At 38.9% G+C, this 24,750-nt stretch overlaps 2 protein-coding genes and 1 long non-coding RNA gene across 3 annotated transcripts in view; 1 reads left to right on the top strand and 2 right to left on the bottom strand.

The window, feature by feature from the left end:
* Positions 1–24,750, bottom strand: part of LOC146452968 (TNF receptor-associated factor 4-like) — a 50,210-nt gene that overhangs the window by 11,695 nt on the left and 13,765 nt on the right. The gene's annotated exons all lie outside the window — the stretch shown is intronic.
* LOC146452969 (TNF receptor-associated factor 6-like) lies at positions 11,617–23,379 on the top strand. Its single transcript, XM_085097183.1, has 7 exons — positions 11,617–11,795; positions 14,542–14,635; positions 16,878–16,979; positions 18,055–18,219; positions 19,860–19,934; positions 22,148–22,225; positions 22,921–23,379. Exons 1-7 carry the CDS (start codon positions 11,653–11,655, stop codon positions 23,377–23,379), a joined length of 1,116 nt encoding a protein of 371 aa, XP_084953309.1. The 5' UTR covers positions 11,617–11,652.
* Positions 20,777–22,122, bottom strand: LOC146452970 (uncharacterized). Its single transcript, XR_014859616.1, has 2 exons — positions 20,890–22,122; positions 20,777–20,850 (listed from the first exon to the last, which is right to left on the bottom strand). It is a non-coding gene; the product is annotated as an uncharacterized LOC146452970 (long non-coding RNA).

The raw sequence follows: 24,750 nt of genomic DNA, 5'->3' as shown, positions 1-24,750 counted from the left end.
CCTTTGTACAAAAAGAATTCAAACCACGAAAAAGGGCAATTAAGTCTGATGAGTTGCTAGGTAGTACCTCTTTGTCTCTCAGCTCGCCAGTCCATTCACAGCCTTCACTTGGACATTTGATGTGAAGTGATAGAATTTTTCTCTCCGTTGCTTTGTCGGGGAAAATGTCCTGAAGCAAAACATTGTCTTTGTCAGTAATAAGCATAACTGCCTTTAATTCTGATTCTTCGTCAACCCGTATACAGAATTTTATAACAGTATGGGAATGAGAATAACTGGAATAGCTGTAAGATTTTTGTTTTTAGGTCAATTTGGGAAAAGCAACTTTCGCTGATTCACGATAATTCAACAGTCATTTTGCCTTCCAGAAGCTCCAAAAACCTGTTATGAGGGATTTCTAGTAGTCATTGTATGTACTATTTGTCCGGAAAGAAGAACTATAAAATATTGCGTGATAAAATGTTAACTAGAAAATTAACTAAACTGATAATAACACGAAGTATATCAGATGTAACACGAATAAGCTTAAAGTTTGTGACTAGGTTAGTGACAATGTAATGCACTGTAATACATCAGTCAATTGAAACGCCGAGCGGGGAATTTAACAACGCTCGGCGTTAAAACACCGCTTATTTTCCCGCCCCCAGGGGCAAGTAGACTGTGAAAAGCCCCACATTGGAGGGCATCAGCAACGTTCTTCAGAACCATGCAATTAAAATACAAATGAGTTTGAGTCCCGGGGTTTGAGTTTTGAGTTTGTTGGTAAGAGTCGAAATTGTTCAGCAAGGTATCATGATAACATTCCAATCCGATCCTAATGCATGTACCCACCGTACCTTAAACGTCTCGTTGAATAAGCTCGATTAAATTGTCCGTGATCTAATCAAACTGACGTTTGTGACAGTTTTCAGTTATTTAAAATCGCGTAAAATTTAGAAGAACAAGGGCTCGGCTTAATGTTCCTTCATGTTAAATGCCCGCTGTAGTCCCCACTTCCGGTCCAGTGGCCCTGGTCAAACCGACATTTTGTTTATTTCCCCGCCCCTCTAGACCAACTCGTTGTTAAATGAGCGTTAAATCCCGTCTATAGCCGCGTTAAATCCCCACTTTGTCCCGGAGGGCCGGGATTTTAATTGACTGGTGCATGAATCGGAAAAGTCTGAACATGGTTCATGTACTGCGTGAAAATGATGTATCCTCGCGCATCTATTAACCTAAATTAGGAAAAGAAACGCGTGCAATTGTAGGAGTATTATAAGAGCCGGTAGGTTTGGAATTTTACTGTGCTTGGGATTGGAGGGAAAGTACTTGTTGCGACAATAGAACTGAGCAAATCCCAATATAATTGTAATGAAAGTTTAGATCGAGTAAGAACAGAATTGTAGATTGCAAATAAAGAATAGTGAACTGTGGATAGGATATTGGAGATTGTTGGAATGTTAGAAAAAACTTCAAAAAAAGAAAGATACCTCTTCGGTTTGTGGACCGGCGAGTGCGGAGTACGCTAAAGATTTTGCGACACTACTATAGATTCCTATTCCATGATCGCATCCTTATTAGTAATCAGTTTGGTGCGGTCGTCAGTAGTTTGTCACTTTAAGTTATGTAGCAAAAGCAAAAACGTTAGTTTGACTGCTCAGCCTAATCCACCCATTTCCCTGTCCTCCTTTACTGATTCTTACCCTCTCCAGCACTAGTTGGCCTCGATCCGAGGGGCAGCTGAACCGGATCGGCGGTGGTGTCTGAGGCGGTCGCCTTGATCTTAACTGCTCTTGCTCTTGAGTGCGTTTTTGGCTGTGTAAGAATAATGAAAAACAAAATCACGTTTTAGCTTTGACTCATCTGACTCATGTCAGATATCGGCGATTAAATTCGCCGGCATTGGCCAAGTGTGCCCGTTTCCTGTAATTCAGTACGCTCATGACATCGGTGCGACTCGCCAACCAATTCAGGATGGGCTATTTTATCAGTTTTTTTTTTTTTCAAAATGGTGGATAGCAGCGATAAGATGGAGCCTGGGAACAAGCTTGAAGTGCCACATCGTCAGGATCGGCGAAAAAAAATGCCAAGTGTGTCCGCATCAATCAGTGGCGAAAATCGCAAGGCCGGCGATCAAATTCGTCGCGATCAGCGAATAAAATCGCCTAGCTAGTGTGTCGCCGGCCTTAGCAGTACTTGGCAGCCAGGAGTGTATTTTGCGATGCGAAATCGTATGGCTTAAAAAAACAAGCGATCCAACTCGTCAACCGTCAGGTTCGACATGACATCAAGTGAAGACCAGCTTCCATGCATAGATTAGGCTCCGAATCGCTTAGCTGTGCCACATCGTCAGGATCGGCGAAAAAAAATGCCAAGTGTGTCCGCATCAATCAGTGGCGAAAATCGCAAGGCCGGCGATCAAATTCGTCGCGATCAGCGAATAAAATCGCCTAGTGTGTCGCCGGCCTTAGCAGTACTTGGCAGCCAGGAGTGTATTTTGCGATGCGAAATCGTATGGCTTAAAAAAACAAGCGATCCAACTCGTCAACCGTCAGGTTCGACATGACATCAAGTGAAGACCAGCTTCCATGCATAGATTAGGCTCCGAATCGCTTAGCTGTGTCTAGCAAAATTACTGATGCGTCACAAAGTTTTCCTGTGCTATAAAAAGAAAAAGACGGAACATGACTACCTCGTTCCCATGGAAACTGCCACGTGATATGCGGTTGAAACCACTGTAACGTAAATCCCTTTTTCATATCATTTCACATTCTGGACAGCGTTTCTGAGAATTTTTCATCTGCATACACAACCAGTGATACACAACTGTACTCGGGGCTCTATCCTCTGCCAACTCACCCAAACTCACCTTTAGCAGAAGGATAATGAGTTGGTCAGTTGATGATTGCTCAACGAACATTTCCTAAGAAAGATTCCAGACCAATGGTTTGTGTTCCTGTTTTTTCTAGGAAATATTAAACTGTGCATCAGAACCATCAATCACTATGTGGGAAACTGCCAGTTTTAATCGCAATTTTCTCTTTGATTCATAAGCTGAATTTGACGGTAACGGCTTAATAAAACATATAGTGGTAGAAACAATAATAATAAGAAGAAGAAGAAGAAGAAGAAGAAGAAGAAGAGGATCGACGCCACCATCGTGGACAAGGAGAATAAGAAAGCATCGGTGATAGAGATGAGCTGCCCTTGGGTTGAAAACAGAGAGGAGAAAGATGCCGAGAAGACAACAAAGTATGGGCCATTACGCCGGGAGCTAGAGCAGAGATATCCTGAATATCGTGTGACACAGTTCAATATTATTGTGAATGTACTCGGAGGTTATTCAAGAGATGTCAGGAAGGCACTTAAAGAGCAAGTGGGAGATAAAAGCGACACAATAGCTCTGCAGATAAAGAAGTCAGTCATCACAAGCTCACTCAGTATTGCGAGGCGCTTTAAGCTTTTAAAATAATGGACATTAGGTGTTTTATTATGCTTTTTTATTCATTTTTTTTTTAAGTGTTTCCATCGTCAGGAACAGAGGTTTTAGTATTTAGATTGAGGATTTTATGGATAGTAAATAGTTTTAGAATTTAATTACTAGGATCTTTGTGATTAGGAGTTGGGATTTTAATTATAAGGACTTTGGTCGTTGCATTGATTGGCTACGGCTGGCTGCCCAATCATTGTTTAGGATATCTGGGCATCCAGAAGTTTTTACTGCCATTATAATAATAATAATAATAATAATAATAATAATACACGGAAATCAACCTTGAAGAAAGAAATAGGTCTAACAAATTCCTGACTAAATCTTTTGTTCTACTATTACGCAGACTCTTCTCAAGCTTAAGTTACATGTCAACCTAAATACAGGCCCCAAACAGATTTTATAGTTACCCTCGTTCACACGTGATTTTTTTGCGCAATTTTTCTCGCATTTTTCAATGCAACTTTTGTCGCGCAAGTATAGAGCTTGCGATGAAAGTCGCCGGCGTAAACTAGTGGCGATTTCAGTGCGATCTCGGCGCGATTTCCCTGTCGAAACTTCGTGCTTCCTGGTGGGGATTTGGGCAAAAGTGCAGCAAATTGCAACAAATATCGCACTGGAATCGCGCCCAAAATTGCACCTCATATTTTCATCCCGCGTGTGTATTTAACGACCTTGTACTTGCGAAGGTGAGTGGACCGAAAAACCAAACAAACGCTGCCTCTGCAAGCGTCGAGAGCGTGATTCGGCAACGTAAACTCTGGGGCCTGTGGAACCTTAAACCTTTAAGGTTGCTAGAACATCTTGTAAGGGAGCTCAGTTTTTTTAATTAACGAGGGTCAACTTTTCGACTGTTCAAAGTAGAGGAATGAGTACAAACCTTTCGAAGTGTTCGTCGAGGCATATTTTGCAAAATCTGTGGCCACATCTCGTTAGGAATGGGTCTTTAAGCGGCAAATAGCAAATGATACATTGCAATTCTTCATCTACCGCACTCACAAACTCGTCATCGTATCCACCAAGCGACGCATTTGCTCCACCTTCCGCCATATTTAGTTTCAGACAACTGTCTAGCTTGGTAGTTTCAGGGTAAGGGTTGGATAAGATAACTGAAAAGAACTCAGACTATTCGCCAATAAGAGGTAAACACGTTACAGAATGAAATCAAAATAGGTGATGATGTAACAAAATGCTAACACGGAAGTATGTTTTACGAGGTGAACGACATCACTTTGCATGTCATTTTACTGAAGTCCAGTATTGTGCCATGCGGTATTGCTCACCCGGCGTACCAACCGTTTATGACAAAGTTTCTTACACGGTACTGATTATAAGAAGTGGAACGTTTTATGACAGTTATAATGTAAAATCAAATGCAAGGCTGATCGGACAGCTAAAATAATTTTATTGCCCAATATTTCGGTTAGACAATACTAACTTTCTTCAGGGGCTGCAAAAAGCTAAGTAAAAATTGGAAATAAACGGTTACAATATATTTAAAGATGATACAATTGAAAAGTTAAGATGTGATTGGTTGATAAACAAAGAAAGCAGAAACGTGTACAGAAGCCATTATTAAAATAGCAATATACAGTAAAGCAAATAATCTAAAAAAAGAGCAAGGCTGATTTCACGGTTAGGGAAGAATATTTTCCAATATTTCAAAAGGCACGGCCTGTATGTTTGAGACTGACCCTGTGACAAGATACGTTACAATTTTAAACAGTTACACTGAGATACCTGAAAATTATAGGCTAAAGTTACATAAACAAAAACGTTACAATTTGAAATTTGAAAATACAACTGGTGAATAAGTATAAGCAAAATAGCTAACGTTACAACGTGGAAGACGAAAACAAAATACGTAACAATGAGTTAATTACATAACTTAGGAAGATGAAAGACGGGAAAAATTAACTCATTGTTACGTATTTTGTTTTCGTCTTCCACGTTGTAACGTTAGCTATTTTGCTTATACCCATTCACCAGTTGTATTTTCAAATTTTAAATTGTAACGTTTTTGTTTATGTAACTTTAGCCTATGATTTTCAGGTATCTATTGTAACTGTTTAATATTGTAACGTATCTTGCCACAGTGTCAGTCTCAAATATACCCCGTACCTTTCGAAATATTGGAAAATATACTTCCCTCCTTCTTAAACACAATCGGCTCAGAGACTTCCCGCCCATGCGCCGTGTTAGCCACGATTTTCGTATTCCAGCTCTTACTCAACTTACAGATCACCTCACACAACCACTTTGGGAACCTATGCAGCACCATCATCTCACCTAACCACTCATGATCTACCGAGTCGTATGCCTTCTTCACATCAACCCATGCCATACTCAAATTACGCCTTCTTCTCAGACAATCCAATGTCACCACCCTATCAATCAATAGGTTATCTACCGTTCCACTACAGCCCTTCTTAGCACCCCTCTGTGACCCTTCCATCAAGCCATGCTCTCCGACATGCTGATCTGTAGGACCAAGCAGACACGAAGTGAACCACTTGTAACAAGTATTCAGACAGGTGATTGGTCTTTGATTGTCACTGGTGAACTCCCCCGGTTTTGGTATCAATGTTGTTTTTCCTTCAGCGAACCAGGATGGATACTCATGGTCGCTTCTCGTGATCGCTTCAAATGACCGAGCCACACCCGCGCTTCCACCAGAAATTGACCAGCTTGTCCGGCCCCGGAGCACTCCAATTCTTCTTTCTTTTCAACACACTTACTGCTTCGGTGGTTTCTAGTGTCCAGGCCTCATCCGTCGGTGGCGGGACTTTGCTAAAAATCGCTTGCCTCACCTCGTCCAGCCACGCAGCCTGACTATTCCCTGTTCCCTCTCCTTCCCATAATCCTCTTCAAAACGAACTCGCCTCTTCGATATTATTATTATTATTATTATTATTATTATTATTATTATTATTATTATTATTATTATTGTTATTATTGACATTGAAACTGCAGAAGGGGCCATTTGAGAGATGCGTATTTTGTTTATTTTTTTTTCTTTTTATCAAGTAGACCGATTTTAAAATGCCGAATTTAATTTTTTTTAAAAACTTATTGACATTTGTTCTTTTTTTCTTTTTCTTTACAAAAACATTGTTGCTTAAAAATATTATCTTTTTTTAATCGAAAAGAAATGTGAATGGGTTTTTAATAGCTCTTTTTTTATATATACTTTTAACTTGTAAATAGCAATTTGTGTGGAATATTTTAATAAAGAATTTTCATTAAGAAATTATTATTATTATTATTATTATTATTATTATTATTATTATTATTATTATTATTATTATTATTATATATTATAGCAGTATGCTAGGGCGCGAACGTAGCCTATGACGCCTGTCTAAAACGATGCAACTCGGTATACCTATAATTAAAAATTCATCAATAGAGCAAAAGAAAAAGTGAAAAGTGCTTCTAAATCATATGTCTTTAAAACCGATTAACTGCTAAACAGCCAGCGCTGCAACGACTATCACTCTAAAAGTCCTCATAAAAGTACTGAAATCACAGAGAATTTTAAAAGTACGAGCAAACGTTCAAACTGTGTGACAGAATCACTTTCTGCATCCGCCTCAGCACCGAACCGGATCGCTGTCCGACAAGCCCTTTCATTGTGCCTTCAAATTCCACCGAGCACCCTCCAAGGACATCAATAGGTAGCCTAAGCACAGACGTTCGTGAGCCACGGACGGCAACCGGAAGTCGAATGTTTCCTTTTTTGGCGTAGTTTTGCTCCTTAACACGGACAGGAAAAGCTCTTGTTGATGACTGTGGCTTGCTGTTACAAACGCGATGACGCTGAAAAGCTCCAAAAAGGGAAAAATTCAATTTCCGGTTCCCGTCCGTGGCTCAAAAACGTCTGTGCTTAAGCTCCCTATAATAACTATGTTTAGCTGCTTCACATCGTACCCGGGATGTTGACTTGGTTATCTTTTTGCTTCTTTAGTCGATATGTTGTCTATCCACGGGCAGCTCATCTCAATCATGACGACTCGCTTTCTCTTTTGTCTACTACTCTCGCATCAATTCTGTTTGTTCTCACCTCCGCATTCTCCGCATAGACCGGTATATCCCTGAACGCTTTAGCTCTTTCATTCTCATATAGGTTCCTGGGTGGACCGGCGAGTATGGTGGTACCTTGGACACCAAGCTCTGTCTCTAAGCATTATTATTATCATCATTATAAGCATCATCATCATCATCATAGCATCATCATCACCATTATTATTATTATTATTATTATTATTATTATTATTATTATTATTATTATTATTATTATTATTATTATTATAATAACTGGTATTTACTACCACCGGAGGAATGGCAGGTGAATGCATGAGATATCATAGTAGACTGGCCGAACTTTTATCCACAAAGAAGGGAGAGAATTACGGTATTACAATGTCATGGATTCGCGCCAAAGTCTCATTTGCCCTCCTGAGGTCTGCGCTGCTATGCTTGAGAGGCTCACGTTGTACGCGAAGAGCACCGCTGAAGATTGCAGATACCGACTTTGAAATCGATAAAAACCTGGCTAGATTTTAGATTTCAGAATGAGAACGAATTTCTCAGTTTTTTTTTTTTTTTTATCTTTTCTTTTCTTAATTTTCGCAATTTTAGCTGGACCGTATTTTAACTTCCAAATATATATTTTAGTGATGATGCATGAATTGTAAATAGGTTTTTAATAGTTTTAATAGTTTTAACTTGTAAATATCGATTTTGCTCCGAATAATTCAATAAAGTGTAATTAAATTTTTATTAAAAAAAAAATATTATTATTATTATTATTATTATTATTATTATTATTATTATTATTATTATTATTATTATTATTATTAGAAGTTTACTGATCCATTACTGATTTTCTGATTGATTGATTGATTGATTGATTGATTGATTGACTGATTGATTTTTACAAGTTCTCTTACAGCTTTAAGTGGTAAGAGTGGTAGTCAACTCCTTAGATTACTATACTAATAATAATATAATAATAGCTAATTAGCCGTGTGAGAGTCGATCTGTTATCCATCCACGGACAGCTCATCCCAATCATGAATCAAAGAAATGAAATGATCAGAACTAGCCTTGAAGAAGTGAGAGCGAAATTCATGCAACTGTCAAAAAATGTTTAAAATGGCAAGTCATGTTTTCAGACAAAGAAAGAAATGAAATGATCAGAACTAGCCTTGAAGATTTCCTGATAGTCTATTACAATACAATATTGGTACAATGACTCGAAATCGGCCGATGTAGGAGTGTTATCGCGTCAATATATAAATCAAGAGGAAGACATAACCCTAACAAATCACCTGGAATCAGGTTAGGTATGGGAAAGGGAGGCGGCCGGGAAAGGAGGATTAAAATTTCAAAGCCAGTTCACAGGTGAACAACGACAGATGATTCAAGATTAAGCTTAGCTACATGCAGTCATATCCGTTTCCGAAAAAAGGAGCAGCGTAAGTTGCAAACGAAACATTTGTCATTCATTTTATACTGAAAGGGTAACTCCTGATATACAAATGGTAGAAAAGGAAATCATAGTCTGGTTTTTAAGAAGTAGGCGAGGGCAGTTTAAATTGAGGGGGTTGGTAAAAGCTCTTACAGACCTAGAAAGCGCATTCCAGGTCTATGCCTCACTGTTTCGTTCTTGCAAGGGGCAGTCTTAGCAAGTTCCTAGTGCAAATTTGTTTTAGAATTGTGATCGTGCCAATCTACGCAATCGTGGACAAAAAAAATTAAAATAAAAAGCGTGAACCCACCGGTACACAGTTGGGTACAGTACAACCGTTGCAGCTGTTATTTTTCGACTATTATTATATGATGCAACTGTTTTGAGAAAGTGCTATATTGTAATGGAGTGTGCAATGTATATGTATAAACTGTTGTTATTATTAATATTTATGTTATGATACAGGACTCCATTTAAACCAGTTTATGCTGAACTGGATACCCCCTGAATAAATATTTGTTTAAATAATTAAATTATTTCTAAATTTGCAAAACTGACAGCTTCAGGGGTATTTTCAAGAAAATACAACACTGATACTTTTTCATACACAAAATTTTCCTTAGACAAATATATCAAACAATTCCCCCCCCCCCCCCCAAAAAAAAAAAATGCGCAAACCACTGAAACCATTCCCAGTTTCAAGGGATTTTTTTTTTCTTTTTTAAGGTGGGGCTCTACCTGAATTTGAGTGAAATTTGAAGAGTTTTAAGAATGGATAGAAGAAAGAAAATGATTTTTGGAACACTAACAGACAGTCGACAACCACGCAAGAGCACCCCAGGTTGCTAGTGGACTAACTTGGTATCCGTCTATTAATTATTAACTACAAATTCTAATTTTAAAACTTCACTAAATCTTCAATATTCCTTATTTCTTTTAATTTTACCAATCCTTCAAGAAAAATTATTTCCTTCCAAATATACCTAAAAATCACCCAAAAATTCATAAAACACCCCAAATCATTAATTTGTGCTATGAATGGAGGGCTTTTGTATTGCTTGAAATGCAAACAAGATATTTTCATTTGACCGATTTTAAGCGGCGTGAAAGTGGCTTTTAGGTGAACCCCCACCTTAAGTTGCAATGTATTAGTATCCAAGCCATCTGTACCCCCTAAAAGACGCTTATAGTAATCTCCCTCCGGGCCAAAACTGGACCGTCATGCTTTGACATTTGTGTTCCCTTCGATTCGCCATGGCCACATCTTTTTGTCCAGGTCTTCTCCAGACCCTCATTACAGATCCACTCCTATACGAAGTTACCTTAACAACAGAACATAATGTTCCCAGCCCTAACAAACAATGCAGATGCAGGTTATAAAAGTCTTTTAAGGGTTTAGTGAAAAGAGAGCTTTTGAAAGGTGCAGGTCTTTGCAGGTCTGACTGTTACGAAGTCACACAAAGTCTGCATGCAAATCACAAGACTAGTTCCCAGGAAACAGAGGAAAGTGTCGTAGTGTCGTCTCGTGCCTGTGAATGACTAGCCTCCCACGCAGTCGTTTTTAGGGGACTCGTATTACCTCCTCCCCACAAACGCCTGCTTACCCAAGCGCCACATTCCTTTCCCATTGTTTTACTCCCCAAGCACCCTAGCCAATCACCATCGAGGCATTGTTTAATGACATCAAATCAAATTGCTGGTAACAATGGTCGCTTCCGTTTCCCGCTCTGCGTTTCCCGCGAGCTTTGAACAGTGTTTACAGTCTCTGTTACAGTCTTGAGAGATGCGGGAGTTAAGTTGGAATATATATATTTTTTCACTTCTGGAATGGCTGGTCATGGCTGAAACACCAAAATAAATATCGAATGTGAATACAAGCGCTTCTTGTGCGACGTTTTGACACTCCTGGGAGAGTCAAAATCTTCGGGAGGGTGTAATCGATCTTCCCCGCCTGATTGAGTTGACAATCGGTTAAGATATCGCCTCTTAAGGGTGCGGAAACTCTGGAGCAGATTTGTTTGTTTGCACGAAGTGCTAAGACAGACTAACTCGATTCGAGAAAGCAAAGAAGAATGTAGAAGGTATCAAGAGGAGATCTGCAGTATTTATCAGTCCATTAAAGACTATTAAACGGAAAGTTAAACGACAAAAAGCCGATCAACTTGTGGTCCTTGTGGAAAATGTCGCACATGCCCCCGAACAAATTGCAACAACAAAGCGAGTTTCAACTGCAAAATCTTTAAAGTTTACCGACATATCGGGTAATATTTCGGTTTCCTCCACACCGACAAGGTCGACAAGATTGAAGGCAAAGCTTAATAAATATTAAAGCGACTTTGCGTAACCAGTCGGCAAATTGACGAAAATATCGCTATTTCCCGTCACGAATTTTTATTGCAGTATCAGTTGATAGGCATTTACACGAGAAATTTTGAACGTAGGGCACACGGTGCTAAAAACTCACGTAAGCTCGGTCAAGTTCTGCCTCTGTTGTGATGTTTTTCACTGTTCCCGCGAGAGGTGTTTTGAGGTCAAGGTCAACCTTCCAGATTTTAGAAGGTTCACTGTGATTGGCTTCGCGGCGGAAAGGAATGTGGCGCTTGGGTAAGCAGGCGTTTGTGGGGAGGAGGTAATACGAGTCCCCTAAAAACGACTGCGTGGGAGGCTAGTGAATGACCTACGCAGACTCAGTATTTGAAGGCTTATTTAGATGGCTGGTTACAAGGAGAACTTTGTAGCAACAGTGGAAGATGATGTTAAATGTTCCGTTTGTAATTTACCATTGCGAGAACCCGTTCAAACAAGATGTGGCCACAGATTCTGTCGCGAATGTCTCGAGGAAGCTACCAGAAGGTACGAATCTTTTTTGCCGTAGCTGTTAAACCTTTATAAATGTATAAGCTTATATTGTTGTTTAAAAGCTGGGTTTGGTTCTAAATGTTACAGACTTATTTTTATTATCTCTTGTTCCTGATTTGAAAAATTAAAATTTTAAACCAAAAATAAATTTCACTTTACCATTGGCTTAACTGCATGAATTGACCGAGAAGACCTAATAGGGACGAGGTTGAAGTACAAGTTTTATCATCATGAGACAGGGAGCCCTCACATCTACACTTTGTTGTTTCGACGGATATTTCTTCATGGTGAAGTGCTGCCATTTTTTAAATAACTTAACCTTTTCACAACTGGACTGACTATCCTGTGGCCCTTGTTCAGTTAACAACACTGGTGGTCCCTTTCACCTTGAAAATTACTTCTGACCTTCTTCCAAGAAACCCCACCTCCTTCAAAAATGAAGATTCCTGTGAGGGATTGTTAAAAGTAAATAAACAAATAAATAAATAGCTAAATTGGCTAAAAATATGTAAATTACAAATAGATAAACAAATTGAAAATTAACTGTATCTATTATTAATAATAATAATAATTCAATTCAATTCAATTCAATTCGTTTATTTTGCCATTTGTATGGCGCAAATTAACATGTGCATATGATCAAATGCGCCTATTATTCAAAGTGACTACTGCCTTAATAGAAATAAGATCCAAGCATCAAACAAGGTAATCAACTTAATTTTTTATGTCTTATTCATAAATAGATGTGGGGTGCCTGTGTTGTCATCCGTTCTGCAGTTGAACCTGTATTGTCTGTATCAAGAGGTCACCCTTAGGAAATTACATGGCCACAATAAATTAAGGGAAGTAGTTTTCACGTCTGTCACATATGTACAACTGACCACTTAATAGAGGGTGACTGCTTAAAATATGGTGCTGCTTAATACAGGTTCAATAAAATATTTGTATGACTACACTTGCACCTTTAAGTAGTCAGTCGAACCTGTACGTGTATTAAGCAGTCACCCTCTATTCAAAGTCCCGAAAATTACTTCCCTTATTACTGTAATTTTGACCTGTATTAAATGGTCACCTCTATTAAGCAGTCATGGTCACCCTATTCTAAGTCCCAGCGAGCTGTTTCTATTGTCTTGACCTGTTTTAAGCAGTCACTTTATAAAAGGAAACCACTTCAATATGATAACAAATAGCGCACCAGGCAATTGAGTTTCTAATGAGCCGCCTTATCGTGGCATTAATGTTTTACTAGTCTGTTTCAATAGCATGCTCTCCTTTGTCATACCATTTTATTGCCGAACTTTCTTAACCAAGTAAGTGATGTATTCTGTGCAACCTGTATTAAGCGGTCACTTAACCAATTCCCTGAGGGTGACCGCTTAATACAGGTTTGACTGTACTTACTTTACTCTCTCTCTACCTCTGCAGGAACTGTAGAGGAAAAAAAATTTAGGCATTTCTTAAAGTAAATATCCTGGGCCAACAGCTGTTCAAAGCCTGATTAAGCTAGTCCTAGGTTAACATGAACTGTGATTCAATCAATAAAGATTCTTTAAAAAGATTTTTGTTCCTCTGTTTTACCTAGGACGTTTCTTTACCGTTAGCTTAAAATTAGCTTTTAAAAACATTTTTAATGAGCAAGATAAAAACCTCAGTTAATTTTTAATCGGGATAAGCATTAATCACTTTCTAACAACCAGGCCCTGTTTTCAAAAGCAAAAAGCAAAAAGAGGGATGATTACTAGTCAGTCAGTCAGTCGGAGTTACTCACTGAGACAGTCACTCAGTATCAGTCAGTCAGTCAGTGACAGTCAGCCGGTCAGGTAATCAGTAATCAGTCAGTCAGTTAGTCATCATAAAGTCAGCCATGGCCAGCAATTATAAGTCAGTCAGTCAGTCAATCAGTCAGTCTTTCACTCACTCACTCATGCATCCATTAAAATAGATGTGAGAGTCCCTTTATGAAAGATATATGATGTACTTGGAATCAGGTAAAAAAAAGGAAGCAGGCAATGAACCACTTTTTCCAAATAATGATTTGGAGTCTGCATGTAGTATATATTTGGCCTATTGTGCAGTTCCAGAAAATATCCATACTCCCCCATGGAAGGTTTTTTGTTTTGCACCCCCCTCCTCCCAGGAAATTTCAGTTTTGCTTCACACTTTGCTTCTAAACTATTGGCTTTTAAGACCCCCCCCCCCCCCCACCCCTAGGAATTCCCAGTGACATTCCATGGGGTGGCTATGGATTTTTTTACACTGTAAGAAATGAAAAATAATGTTAAAAAAAAAACATAAGTAGTGTAATTAATTATAAGTATTACATTGTCTACAATGCAGGAGTCATGTTGTAAGTAATGTATGTATTATATTGTGAGTAGTGTTAGGTTTTGTATTGTAAATAGTGCTAGTATGTTTATCATTAAAAAACACAGTATTTTTCCAAGTTGAAGCTTAGGAAGTATTTCTGGAAAAATGTACAGTTACTCCTAATTTTCTTTTGGATAATTTAGAATAACACTTGCTTATAATATAAGATCCGCTTTTTCTGCATAGTCACAAACTGCACAAAAATACCTTTGTATATATTGCTTTAGACACCGTCCTTAGAAACCTGGGTTTTTTTGTGGACCATTCTGAGATGCACAGAATGTACATGCAAAAGGAGGCACCCTTCCTTAACTGAGATCATGTCATTTGCAGGAAACTGTTTATGTTCTGAAAAACCTTTTCTTATTCCTAGAGTCATGACATATGATTGGGGTGACAAGCCAGAAAATGAAGATTTCTATTCTATTACTTGCCCTGTGGATAATGTAAATTTAGATCTTGAAAAAGTGAGTATTAATTGATAATTGTAGTCATCTTTATAGATATATTGGACACTGTTAGACTCTGGGTGTTGAAAAAAATAATTCGAGTTTTGTCCTGTAGATCTGCAAATTGTCGCTTCATTCTCACTGAGAATTAGCATTATTTGGGAGGTTTATTTTTGGACAAAACTGTTTATGTGATGGTACTCCATGACAGAGAGGCAAATAAATATACATTGCCATGTGATCTGCTATTTTGGCTAAATTATGTTAATCAGATTAGGCAATAAGTTATTTAATGAAAGCTGGTTTTGGTTTACTGCACCGCAGGTCTACTAAAAAATTGATGATTGTTGTAAGTTTTTGTTTTGTCGTTTTATTGCATATTTGTGTGATTATCTGCATTCACGCTATCACTTGCTATTTGAGGTTAGGGGTTGTAAAGGGTGTGGGGTAGCTGTTTGGCTCAGGAATGAGGGTTGAGAATACAGTGATAAAAATCTGCGAGTCAGCGAGCCATGCGAGCCAAGGTGTGAGCCATGCTAGCCGTGCGAGCCATGCGAGTCATGCGAGCCACAGTATAAATGTTAAGAATTTTTATTTGTTGTATTTACATTCACATAAGATTACAAGAACAAGAGCATCGGAACAAGATGAATAACATCGCAATATTTAATTCTTACAGCGGCACAACGCAAACCATCATATTTCAGTTTTTTGTTAATTGACCCGTCAGGACTGATTGTCAGTGTCATTCCAATCTTGTAAGGTATGATAAATGAGTACTCAAAGATGAGCGAAGTCAATATTGTCGCCCTAAATTCAATTTGAAAAGAAGAAGCGTATCAGAAGCATTTGCAATCAGCTGGTGGGTCGAATGCTATCTCGAAACCAGCCTCTGCCACTCTAGTGGCGAGTTTTGAAGAAAGACTTGTCTAAGGGAAAGGACAACCACATGCAGCAGTCAGCCAACCGACAGAGTTCTGCAGATAACTCTGATTCTCGACTTAAGACCAAACCTGTTAAAATGGCGCGATTTACTCACCATTCTTGATGCCTACACACAGAGATCGAAGTGCGGTTCTTTTCTTTTTTTTTTTCTTGAATGAAGTTCCACGTGGATATCAATGAATGACATGTGTCAATAGATACCCATTCGAGTAGCGGTGCAGCCGTATGTTTTTCTCGGATTTTTTTTTTCTGAAGTCTTGAACCTTAATAAATTTTTGCGTATTGTTCAGTTTATTTTTTTGTGCATCTTGGGCGATTTTGAGTAGGCAAAATTCTCTTCAAAATTATAACAAAAACAAAAAAAAAAAAACAAAGAAAAAAATTCGTCCAAAATTTTCTCACGCAAATGTAGATAAAACAAATAAAAATTCTTAACATTTGCACTGTGGCTCGCATGACTCGCGTGACTCGCATGGCTCGCACGGTGGCTCGCATGGCTCGCTGGCTCGCAGATTTCGCAGACCCTTGAGAATAAATGGTGGTATGTAGGAGACAAAGGTTGATGGGACTTAATTGGGACTGAGAGGTGAGGGCTAATAACTTGATCATGAGTTCCTTGAACCTTGAGGGTGTTGATGTTACCAGAAGCATATACATGCATGTATACAGTGTGCATGGTTTCTTAATGTAGCTTCACCTGAGACAGTTGATGAGAAAAAAATTTTTTTTACAAATTACTATTATAGACCTTACTCCAAAATCAGCTACCATCAGTTAATATTCTTTTGTTGGTATTCAAATTAGCCCTTCTTACCTCTTTTTTAAGACCAAAAGTCAAAAGAATATTTTACCTTGAATGTGAGGCACAAAGGGCTAATTTGAATGCAAACAAAAGGATATATATTTAAATGGAAGCCACTTTGGAATAAGGTTTGTTGTAGAAATTATGGGCCAAAAACCACAAAAACAAATTTTCATGAATTTTTTTTTATGGTGATCGACAGTCAGTATTTTGTATTGCTGGAAAACCCTGTAGATAATCTGCCCTGCACTTGGCAAAACCCTTAAGCATAACACTGCTTGAAGGTAAAACAGAAAAAGGTGTGGTGACAATTGTCATGTCCAGATATATCCATTGCATATAAGTTAATAACTTATAGACTTCCTGAGTCTTTCACTTCTCATTTCTGGCTGGTACATGCTCTTGCTGCTCTTATTTGCTCCCCTCCACGCGCCTTGTACGTATATTTCTGGAGATCAACTAAGCAAGCATAAGTTACAAGCATTTATAATGTTGTCTGTTCTGTTTCGCTAGGATGTTTTCCCTGACAAAGCAACAGAGAGGAAGATACTATCACTTGTTATTCATTGTTCAAACGATGACTGTAAATGGATAGGAGCACTTAGCAAGAAAGATGTAAGGTGTAAGTATGCAAATAAACTAACAGACCCAACAGTATAGCTCTTAAAATAAACTTCATCTTCTTTTTTTTAGTTTGTAGGGCTTCGACCATTGTGTTATATCTGGTTCTGTTATGCCTGTTCATATCTTGTCTTGCATTTGGTTTACCAATTATCTGTAACGTTTATCAATTTACTGTAACCCATTTTAGCAACCACTAACCAAGTATTCACAGGTAGAGATCCTTGGGAATTGTCCCAGTTCATCTTTTTTTCTCAAAGAAAGCATTAGGTCAAAAAACATAGGAATTTTGGGGGTTGAACATGCACCTTAATTCCTTTGAAGTGATTTTTTCTGGATGTCACATATCTCAGAGTTTCCAGCAATCATCATCATCATCATTATCGTCATCCTTGTCAAGATCATTATTGAGGGTTGTTGAATACACACCAGTACAGTCCAGTCGTATATTCCTGTAGTCCACTGAATTTTATTGTCGGACGTCTAGTCAGGTTTTGTATTTCACAAAAATAAACTCAAATAATATATTCTGGAGGCCACTGGATTTATTTGGTTCTAGTTGTGTTTTGGGGTTAGGATACCATACTAACAGATGTTCGTTGGAGTTGTGTGGATCACGTGGTCTTGAATGGAGTGCAAGAGAGAGTCTATTGGACTTGATTGAAGACTATTGTTGTGACAGACTTAGAAAAAAAAACAAGTCATTAGGGGGTAGAAATGTTGTCCATTGGCATCCAATTGATCCTTTTGACTCTACTTATATTGGACTCAGATGGTGTTTAGAGAGTCGTACAGGGGTATTTTCGTGATGCGTGATTAGCTGATTTTATTTCCCGTGAAACGCGAATGTAATAAATTATTCTTCGTAATCTGTGACCTGAAGGTTTTGCGTGACCCGTGAAGAACTTGAAAATGAATTTTTCATTTCCGTGATCTGTGATTTGCTATTTTTTCTGTTCTTGAACCGTGCAAGAGACCCCCCTGTACGACCCTCTGTATACTACACATACAGTATCATTATTATCAAAAAGTGTGATACATATGTTAGAGATGTTTCTTTGCCCAACAGACACACATGGAATCCTGTCTGTCACTAATCATTTCCTGTACCAACAAGAGCTGTGAGGAGACTATGTTAAGAAGAGACCTGGAGGAACATGCAACTGTCACATGTCAATGGAGGGTGGTTTTCTGTTCCTACTGCAATGAACCACACCCTAAATGTCAGCAAACGGTAATATTACTATAAACCAGAATAATACACAACAATTATAGTGAGTCTTGTTAATAATGCATGCTTTGATCTTCAAACTATCCTGAAGGTAATATTCAGGGCCAAGTTGTTCAAAGCCCAATTAAGCTAATCCTGGGTTAACGTGAACTTTGATTCGACTTTAATTGCTAATCAATGAAGACTCTTCAAAAAGATTTTTGTCCCTCAGTTTTAGACTTTTCTTTACTGTTTGCTAACAGTAAAAAACATTTAAAAACATTTTCAAAGTGCGAGATGAGAACCTGACAGTTAACTCTTAATCGGGGATTAACGTTAATTGGCTTTCAAACAACCAGGCCCTCAGGTGTTTCCATTTATTTTATTTGCGTAATTTGTGCACTCTTATAATAATATTTACATCATTAGCTTGTGCTCAGCTCCAGCATGTGTGCATGGTGGGTTGTCCTTGATGCTATTTTCAACTAATCTATATCTAGTTACGTTAACTTAGCTATTGACCACTTTATGTCGAAAAAACTTTCATGAAAAATTTGCAACTGCAAAATGAGTCATTGTCAAGACATCAGAGATTGCGCTTCACCTTCGACTGGCAGAAAATAGTAATACTGCATGAGAATATGCAGGTAAGAAACCTCTTCTTTTTATTGCAGTTTTTAAAATGAATGCTATGAATTCCAGTAAACAATCAGTGACAGTTTGAGAAAACTATATACAAGAAATTTTATTTGAAGCAAGTCACTTGCCTAGCCAGATGTAATCGGGGAATGGGAGGGGGAGCAAGAAAAAAGGGGCGCCTGGGGAGAGGGAACAGTTATTGACAGATAGTTAGCGTAATTGGATTAACTGAAATCTTTGGGTGGAAATCAGTGGAAGGGGGTTTATGGTAGGCATTCTCTCTTCTCTCTTCCCAGTTCCCCCTCCCCCCCCCCCCCCCCCCCCCACACACACAAACACACACACACACACAAGTAGGCTAGTGGAACCACCTTCACTTTTCTTGTACGACCAAAAGGGATGCATGAATCTGGAATATATTTTGTGGATGTCACAATTTCTGTCAGACTGTCAACTGCAATGCTTTATGCTTTTATATACAGCTGATGGCTGTGAGTTGTATACTTCTTTTTCATGCATTCAATTTTCCCATAACAATGATCATCTTGACTTTGAATAAGACTCCCTTCCAAATTTCTCTTGAATTTCATTATACAAGTTAGATTGGTGTAAGTTAGGAGATAGCAAGCAAAGACTCAAAACCCAAATTGTGCCTCAATATTATTTTTCTCCACTAAATATAAAGGAAATCTCTTGAAACCTAAACAATTGAAGCTTTGTATAGTGCAATACAGACCATACAGACACTTGTCAATCCTCCAAAACATGAATACTTCAGCATAGAGAGGATAATAAGGGTGGATCTAGAACTGGTTGTGGTATTTTTTCTGGCCAAAAACTGGCCATATTTTCCATCATGGCTTTAACATTTAATAATAAATTAAATTATTCTTTTAATTTAAATGATAACTAATGGAATGACTGTGGTTCTATTTTTTAACATTTGGCTTTAGTTTACTGTGCTGTATGTACAGTCTATCATAGTGTGCTGAAAAAAGGAAATGAAAACCACTTTTTTTCCTCAGGAACACATCAGTGAGTGTAAGAAGTACAAAGTGGAATGTCCAGCTGGCTGTGGTGTAGCAATTCAGCGAGAAAAGGTAAGGCCTTACAACACTCTCAGATCTGTAAATTGATAGAGAGCAATGGGAAAAGGCGTGGGGGGGGGGGGGTATATGTACAAAGAGTTGCAAAATAATTTAAACAAGAAGCTGTTTCCAGCTTATACTCGGGCCATATTTGACTGTGTGGTGCATAAAGCCTACAATCTTTTAACAGTGATAACCTCCAGCATCGCCAATTCCCCCAAATAGATAGCCTGCGAGCAAGCTCTCTTGGGGGTGGATCCTCTTTTCCTCTCCCGCCCCCCACCCCCAAGAGAGCTTGCTCGCAGGCTACCAAATAGATAGATACAGAGATATAGTGAGGCAATAAGTAACCACCAGGTAGAATTGCATTTCTTGCAGTCAGAATGAAATACAGGGGAAAACGACATTTGTCATACAAATGCTTTCTATAATCCCCGGGCTTTAATCCTTACGTTTTCAGCTTTCGTTTAGAGGCAGAAACCATTTGTACGGTCCTGATATGTATGTGACGCCGCGTCAATGACGGATCGTAATTTTCGGTATGATCTAGACCGGGGGGGGTACTCCCTTATGTGACCTTAACGGGGACGTGCGGCCCGATAGGGTATGGTTTTCAGGGTGTTTTGTCTTGAATGGGGTATCTATTTCATCACTTCCTGTCTTAAACATGGTATCCCTACATGACCTAATGGCTTAAACAGATTGTGATTGCCAATGCATTAAAATACAGTGAGAAACTAGTGTATTCTTATTTCATTCTAGTCAGGGTGTGATTTTGGGTTAAATATCTTAGAAAGGGCCTGAAAATTTTGAATTCTGTCTTAAACGGGATAGGGAAATCGGAGAATTGTGTCTTAAACAGGGTCAGGGTTTGAACGCCCGGGCCGCACCTCCCTACCCAAGCATCTGTTGAGTACCCCCCCCCCCCCTCCCCGGGATCTACAGTAACGTTACGCATCACGCGTACGTTTATATCCTTGTACGTTTTTCAATGTTTCGCTGTTTATATTTTTAAATGAAATTCAGGGGAAAGCATTTGTTATTCACCTTTGATTTGAAGACAGAAACCGTTTCTACATTGATTGTTTTTCTATAGTAAACGTGAGACATCTTTATCTATCTTGGCCCGCGAGGTCATAGACTGATTTAGTTGCCAAATTTTCGGTTAAACAAAACTAACCTTGAGGCACTCAGGTGAACCTAAAAAACACTCCGGTTAGCCTAAAGAGCACTCCAGTTAGCCTAAATAGCACTTAGGTTAGCTTAAATAGCTCCCCGGTTAGCTTAACGGTTTAATAGCAGTTTATGTTGGGGTTGTTGGGTTCATGCCTCGCATGCCTCGCATGTTTTGTTCATGCCTCGCAGTCGTCTGGCTCGCATATTGTAAACACTCCTTACGGCCCGAAAACAAAGAACGCGACCGAGAATTTAAAGAATTTGATAACTCGACAAAAAACGTAACTCGTACCAGCCGAGTACAAAAAACGAGACCGAGAACAATAACTCGTGGCCCGAAGTCTTATCTCTCGGCCCATCGCGACCCGAAAAAGAAAAAAGAATTTGATAATGCTACCAAAACCTTAACTCGGTCCGCCTTATGGCCCGAGTAATAAGAAAAAAATCACTTTATTTTAGTGTCAATGTATTTAGCGCAGAGCACTAATTGGGGACACTATCCAGGTCGAATTGGAATTTAGAAATGTTGCTTTTCGAGGAGAGGGGACAACCGGAGTACCGGGAGAAAAACCTCTCGGAGCAGGGACGAGAACCAACAAAAAACTCAACCCACATATGACGCCGAGGATCGAATGGCACAATGTGGTGGCATGTTTAATTAGCACAAAGAGGTTGGAGGGGAGGGGTGGGGGGATAGGAACTGCATTGCAGAACAATCCTTGATTCAGTGCAAGTTTCTTGGATAAAATGTGGTGGTTCAAGAATAAACTGCAACAAGCATGAAATTACGAATGATTCACATTTTGCGCACAAGCGCAACAGCGTTTCGCCCATCATTGGTTGAGCTTTTGAAAGAAATGATACTTTTTTGCCGTCTGGGTAATTTGGTATTAAAATTATTTGTTGGAAAGTTCAAAGTCCCTATCCTTTCTTTGTTTGTGTTGGTTACTTTTAGTCTAATAAGCTGTTTTGGATAAGACTTTGTAGTGTTTGTGTGGAGCTGCTGTAGTCTTCTCAGTTGAAGTTTGTTTGTTTGCATTCTCACGTAGATTTCACATCACACTGAAAGAGAATGCCCACTGATTACCATCTCCTGTCCTTATGCTGAAATGGGTTGTGATGAAAAGGTATTTTTAGTTTGTTTTCACAATGCCTTTCTGGTTATCATTTTGCTTCATTCATTCATATGAACGTATTTTTGTTGAAAACCAAGGGCGCGTTCCATTTGTCACAACTGGCCTACCAGACCGGTCAATTCGTAAACGGAATGTACCAATTTTAAGGATAAGTTTTATCCTAGTCCTTCGAATTTCTCCAAAATAGCGCGCACCATTTTCGGAGTGATTATTTTTCAAGATTTTGCAGCACTATTCCTTCAAAATGAGGCATTCGATTTATAGACTGACCAGTCAGTCCTGGCAAATGGAAAGCACCCGAAGTTCGCTCACTGACTGGAGCCGATTTTACACCGAGTGTAAAGAAGGTATACACCACCAAAAAATTGACAGGAAATATTCTCGCTTCTGTAAGGCAGTCACAGTTAAATAATTGATCTAGTTTTCAGCTTTAATTCGACACAAAAATTGTATACATGTATAGATAAAACAGAAATTGTTCACCTTCCATAAGGAGACCTTTCCTATGTGGATTCTTGAATGTGGGCCCAAGGTTGTCTGCCTACAATTGGTTCAAAAGTAGATTGACACAAAAGCCATGGTCCAACTGACTCGGTGTCAGACGAAACTAGGGCAAAATCGCATACGTCAGTCAGTGTGCTAAATGAATCACCTACTGAGATGCTTTCTCATTCGACTTGTTGCAGATGCCAAGAAATCAAGTGGAATCACATCTTCAATCAGTCTATCGAATTCATCTTGACTTGGCTTGTTTGAAGTTGCATAACACACAAGAAGAGTACAAAGAAACGACTCGAAAACTCGAGGAAAAAGTGGAGACACTTTGTAGAAAGGAAAATGAAAAAATATCAACCTTAGAACAACAGTTCAAGGAGATGAAGAAAGTGAACGACTTTCTCGTTGAAAAGGTGGCATCTCTAGGGAAACAGATTTCGAGATTAAACGAGAAAGCACCCCAATTGTCTTGGAGGATAAACGGCATTGGAAAAATATTGAGTCAAGCCTGTGCCAAAGATGGCAAAAACACTGTTGTAGATAGTGCACCTTTCTACTCAACTACATATGGCTATAAATTGAAAGTCTCTGTTTATCCCAAGGATAACTTGGATAACTTGGATAACTCAAAGACGCAGCTCTTGTTTTGACGAAGCCTTTGACATTTATTATCAATTTTTCTCTTGAAACTGGAGTTGTGCCTAGTGAGTGGAAAGTGGCAAAGGTGATTCCCCTTTACAAATCTGGGTCTCTGGCTGAGATAGACAATTACAGACCTATCTCAATTCTCCCTACCTTATCAAAGATTTTGGAAAAAATAGTCTACAAGCAGCTAATGGCTCACCTGGAGCGTCATAGTCTACTTTTTGAGTACCAGTTTGGTTTCCGTCCGAATTGCTCAACGGAACTGGCTGTCACGTACTTCACTGATCTTATCAGAAAGGAGGCCGACAGTGGTAAGGCAACAGGAGCAGTTTTCATTGACTTATCAAAGGCGTTTGATACAATCAGTCATTCTGTTCTGTTAAGAAAACTGTCCCGTTACGGCGTATATGATATGGAACTACAATGGTTCTCTGATTATCTATTCCTTCGCAAGCAGATCGTTCAATTTAATGGTGTGCATTCCGAACCAAACCCTGTTTATACCGGAGTTCCTCAAGGAAGCATTCTGGGGCTTCTCCTTTTTCTCATCTTCTTTAATGATGTGCATAGTCCCCTCCATCACTGTAAGGTTATCACCTATGCTGATGATACAGTGATTTTTGCATCTGCAAGTGATATCGATGCGATTCTAGGCAATCTTTCCCAGGACCTGGATAATCTCTCTCTACCTGGTTTCGTGAAAATGAACTTATCTTTAACCTGAAAAAGGGAAAAACTGAGGTGATGCTGTTTGGTACTTGTAAACGGTTGAGTCTGTTTCATGACCGTCAAGACAACCTCTCGGTCAATGGTTCTTCCATCAACACCACTACATGCTATAAGTACCTCGGCGTGCATCTGGACCCGACACTTAATTTCGAAACGCATTTTCACAAAATTTACAAGAAGGCAGCAGGAAGAGTGAACCTTTTACGGCGCATCCGCTCTAACATTGATACTTTTAGTGCCCAACGAATTTACCAGTCGATGATTATGCCAATATTTACGTATTGCAGCTATAATAGTCTTGGTTGGTCGGAATCCCGAAAACGCATGATCCGCTCCATTGAGAAACGAAGTCTCGAAATCATTTCCCCGAAATGCAGTCCGCAGAACTGTGATCTTCGGTTTTTAACAATTGACAACTTTTTACAAAAGAAAGCATGCTGTCTGGTATTTGACTGCCTTAATGGAACTGTATGCTCTCCTTTTAAGAATTATTTTCAACGAGTGAATCATAACGCTTTAAATACTAGAAACAATGGGAAAGCAGCAAAACTGCCTAAGGTCAAACTGGATTTTGCACGCCGTAGTTTTTATTTTTTAGGTGCCTCGACATTTAATTCTTTACCTTTAAGTCTGAGAAGCATTAATTC

Source organism: Pavona decussata, unplaced genomic scaffold (genome assembly GCF_977016875.1).
Source record: "Pavona decussata unplaced genomic scaffold, jaPavDecu1.1 SCAFFOLD_358, whole genome shotgun sequence".
NCBI classification, from domain to species: Eukaryota; Metazoa; Cnidaria; class Anthozoa; order Scleractinia; family Agariciidae; genus Pavona; species Pavona decussata.
Note: the sequence above shows the minus strand (reverse complement) of the source record. Positions and strands in the feature narration are given on the sequence as shown.

Excerpts from the sequence above, each read along its gene's own strand:
- LOC146452969 (XM_085097183.1), top strand. The coding sequence starts at position 11,653 with ATGGCTGGTTACAAGGAGAACTTTGTAGCAACAGTGGAAGATGATGTT. Across the intron at positions 16,980-18,054 it reads GAGCACTTAGCAAGAAAGAT|ACACACATGGAATCCTGTCT; the intron begins GTAAGGTGTAAG and ends TTTGCCCAACAG. Across the intron at positions 19,935-22,147 it reads TAGCAATTCAGCGAGAAAAG|ATTTCACATCACACTGAAAG; the intron begins GTAAGGCCTTAC and ends ATTCTCACGTAG.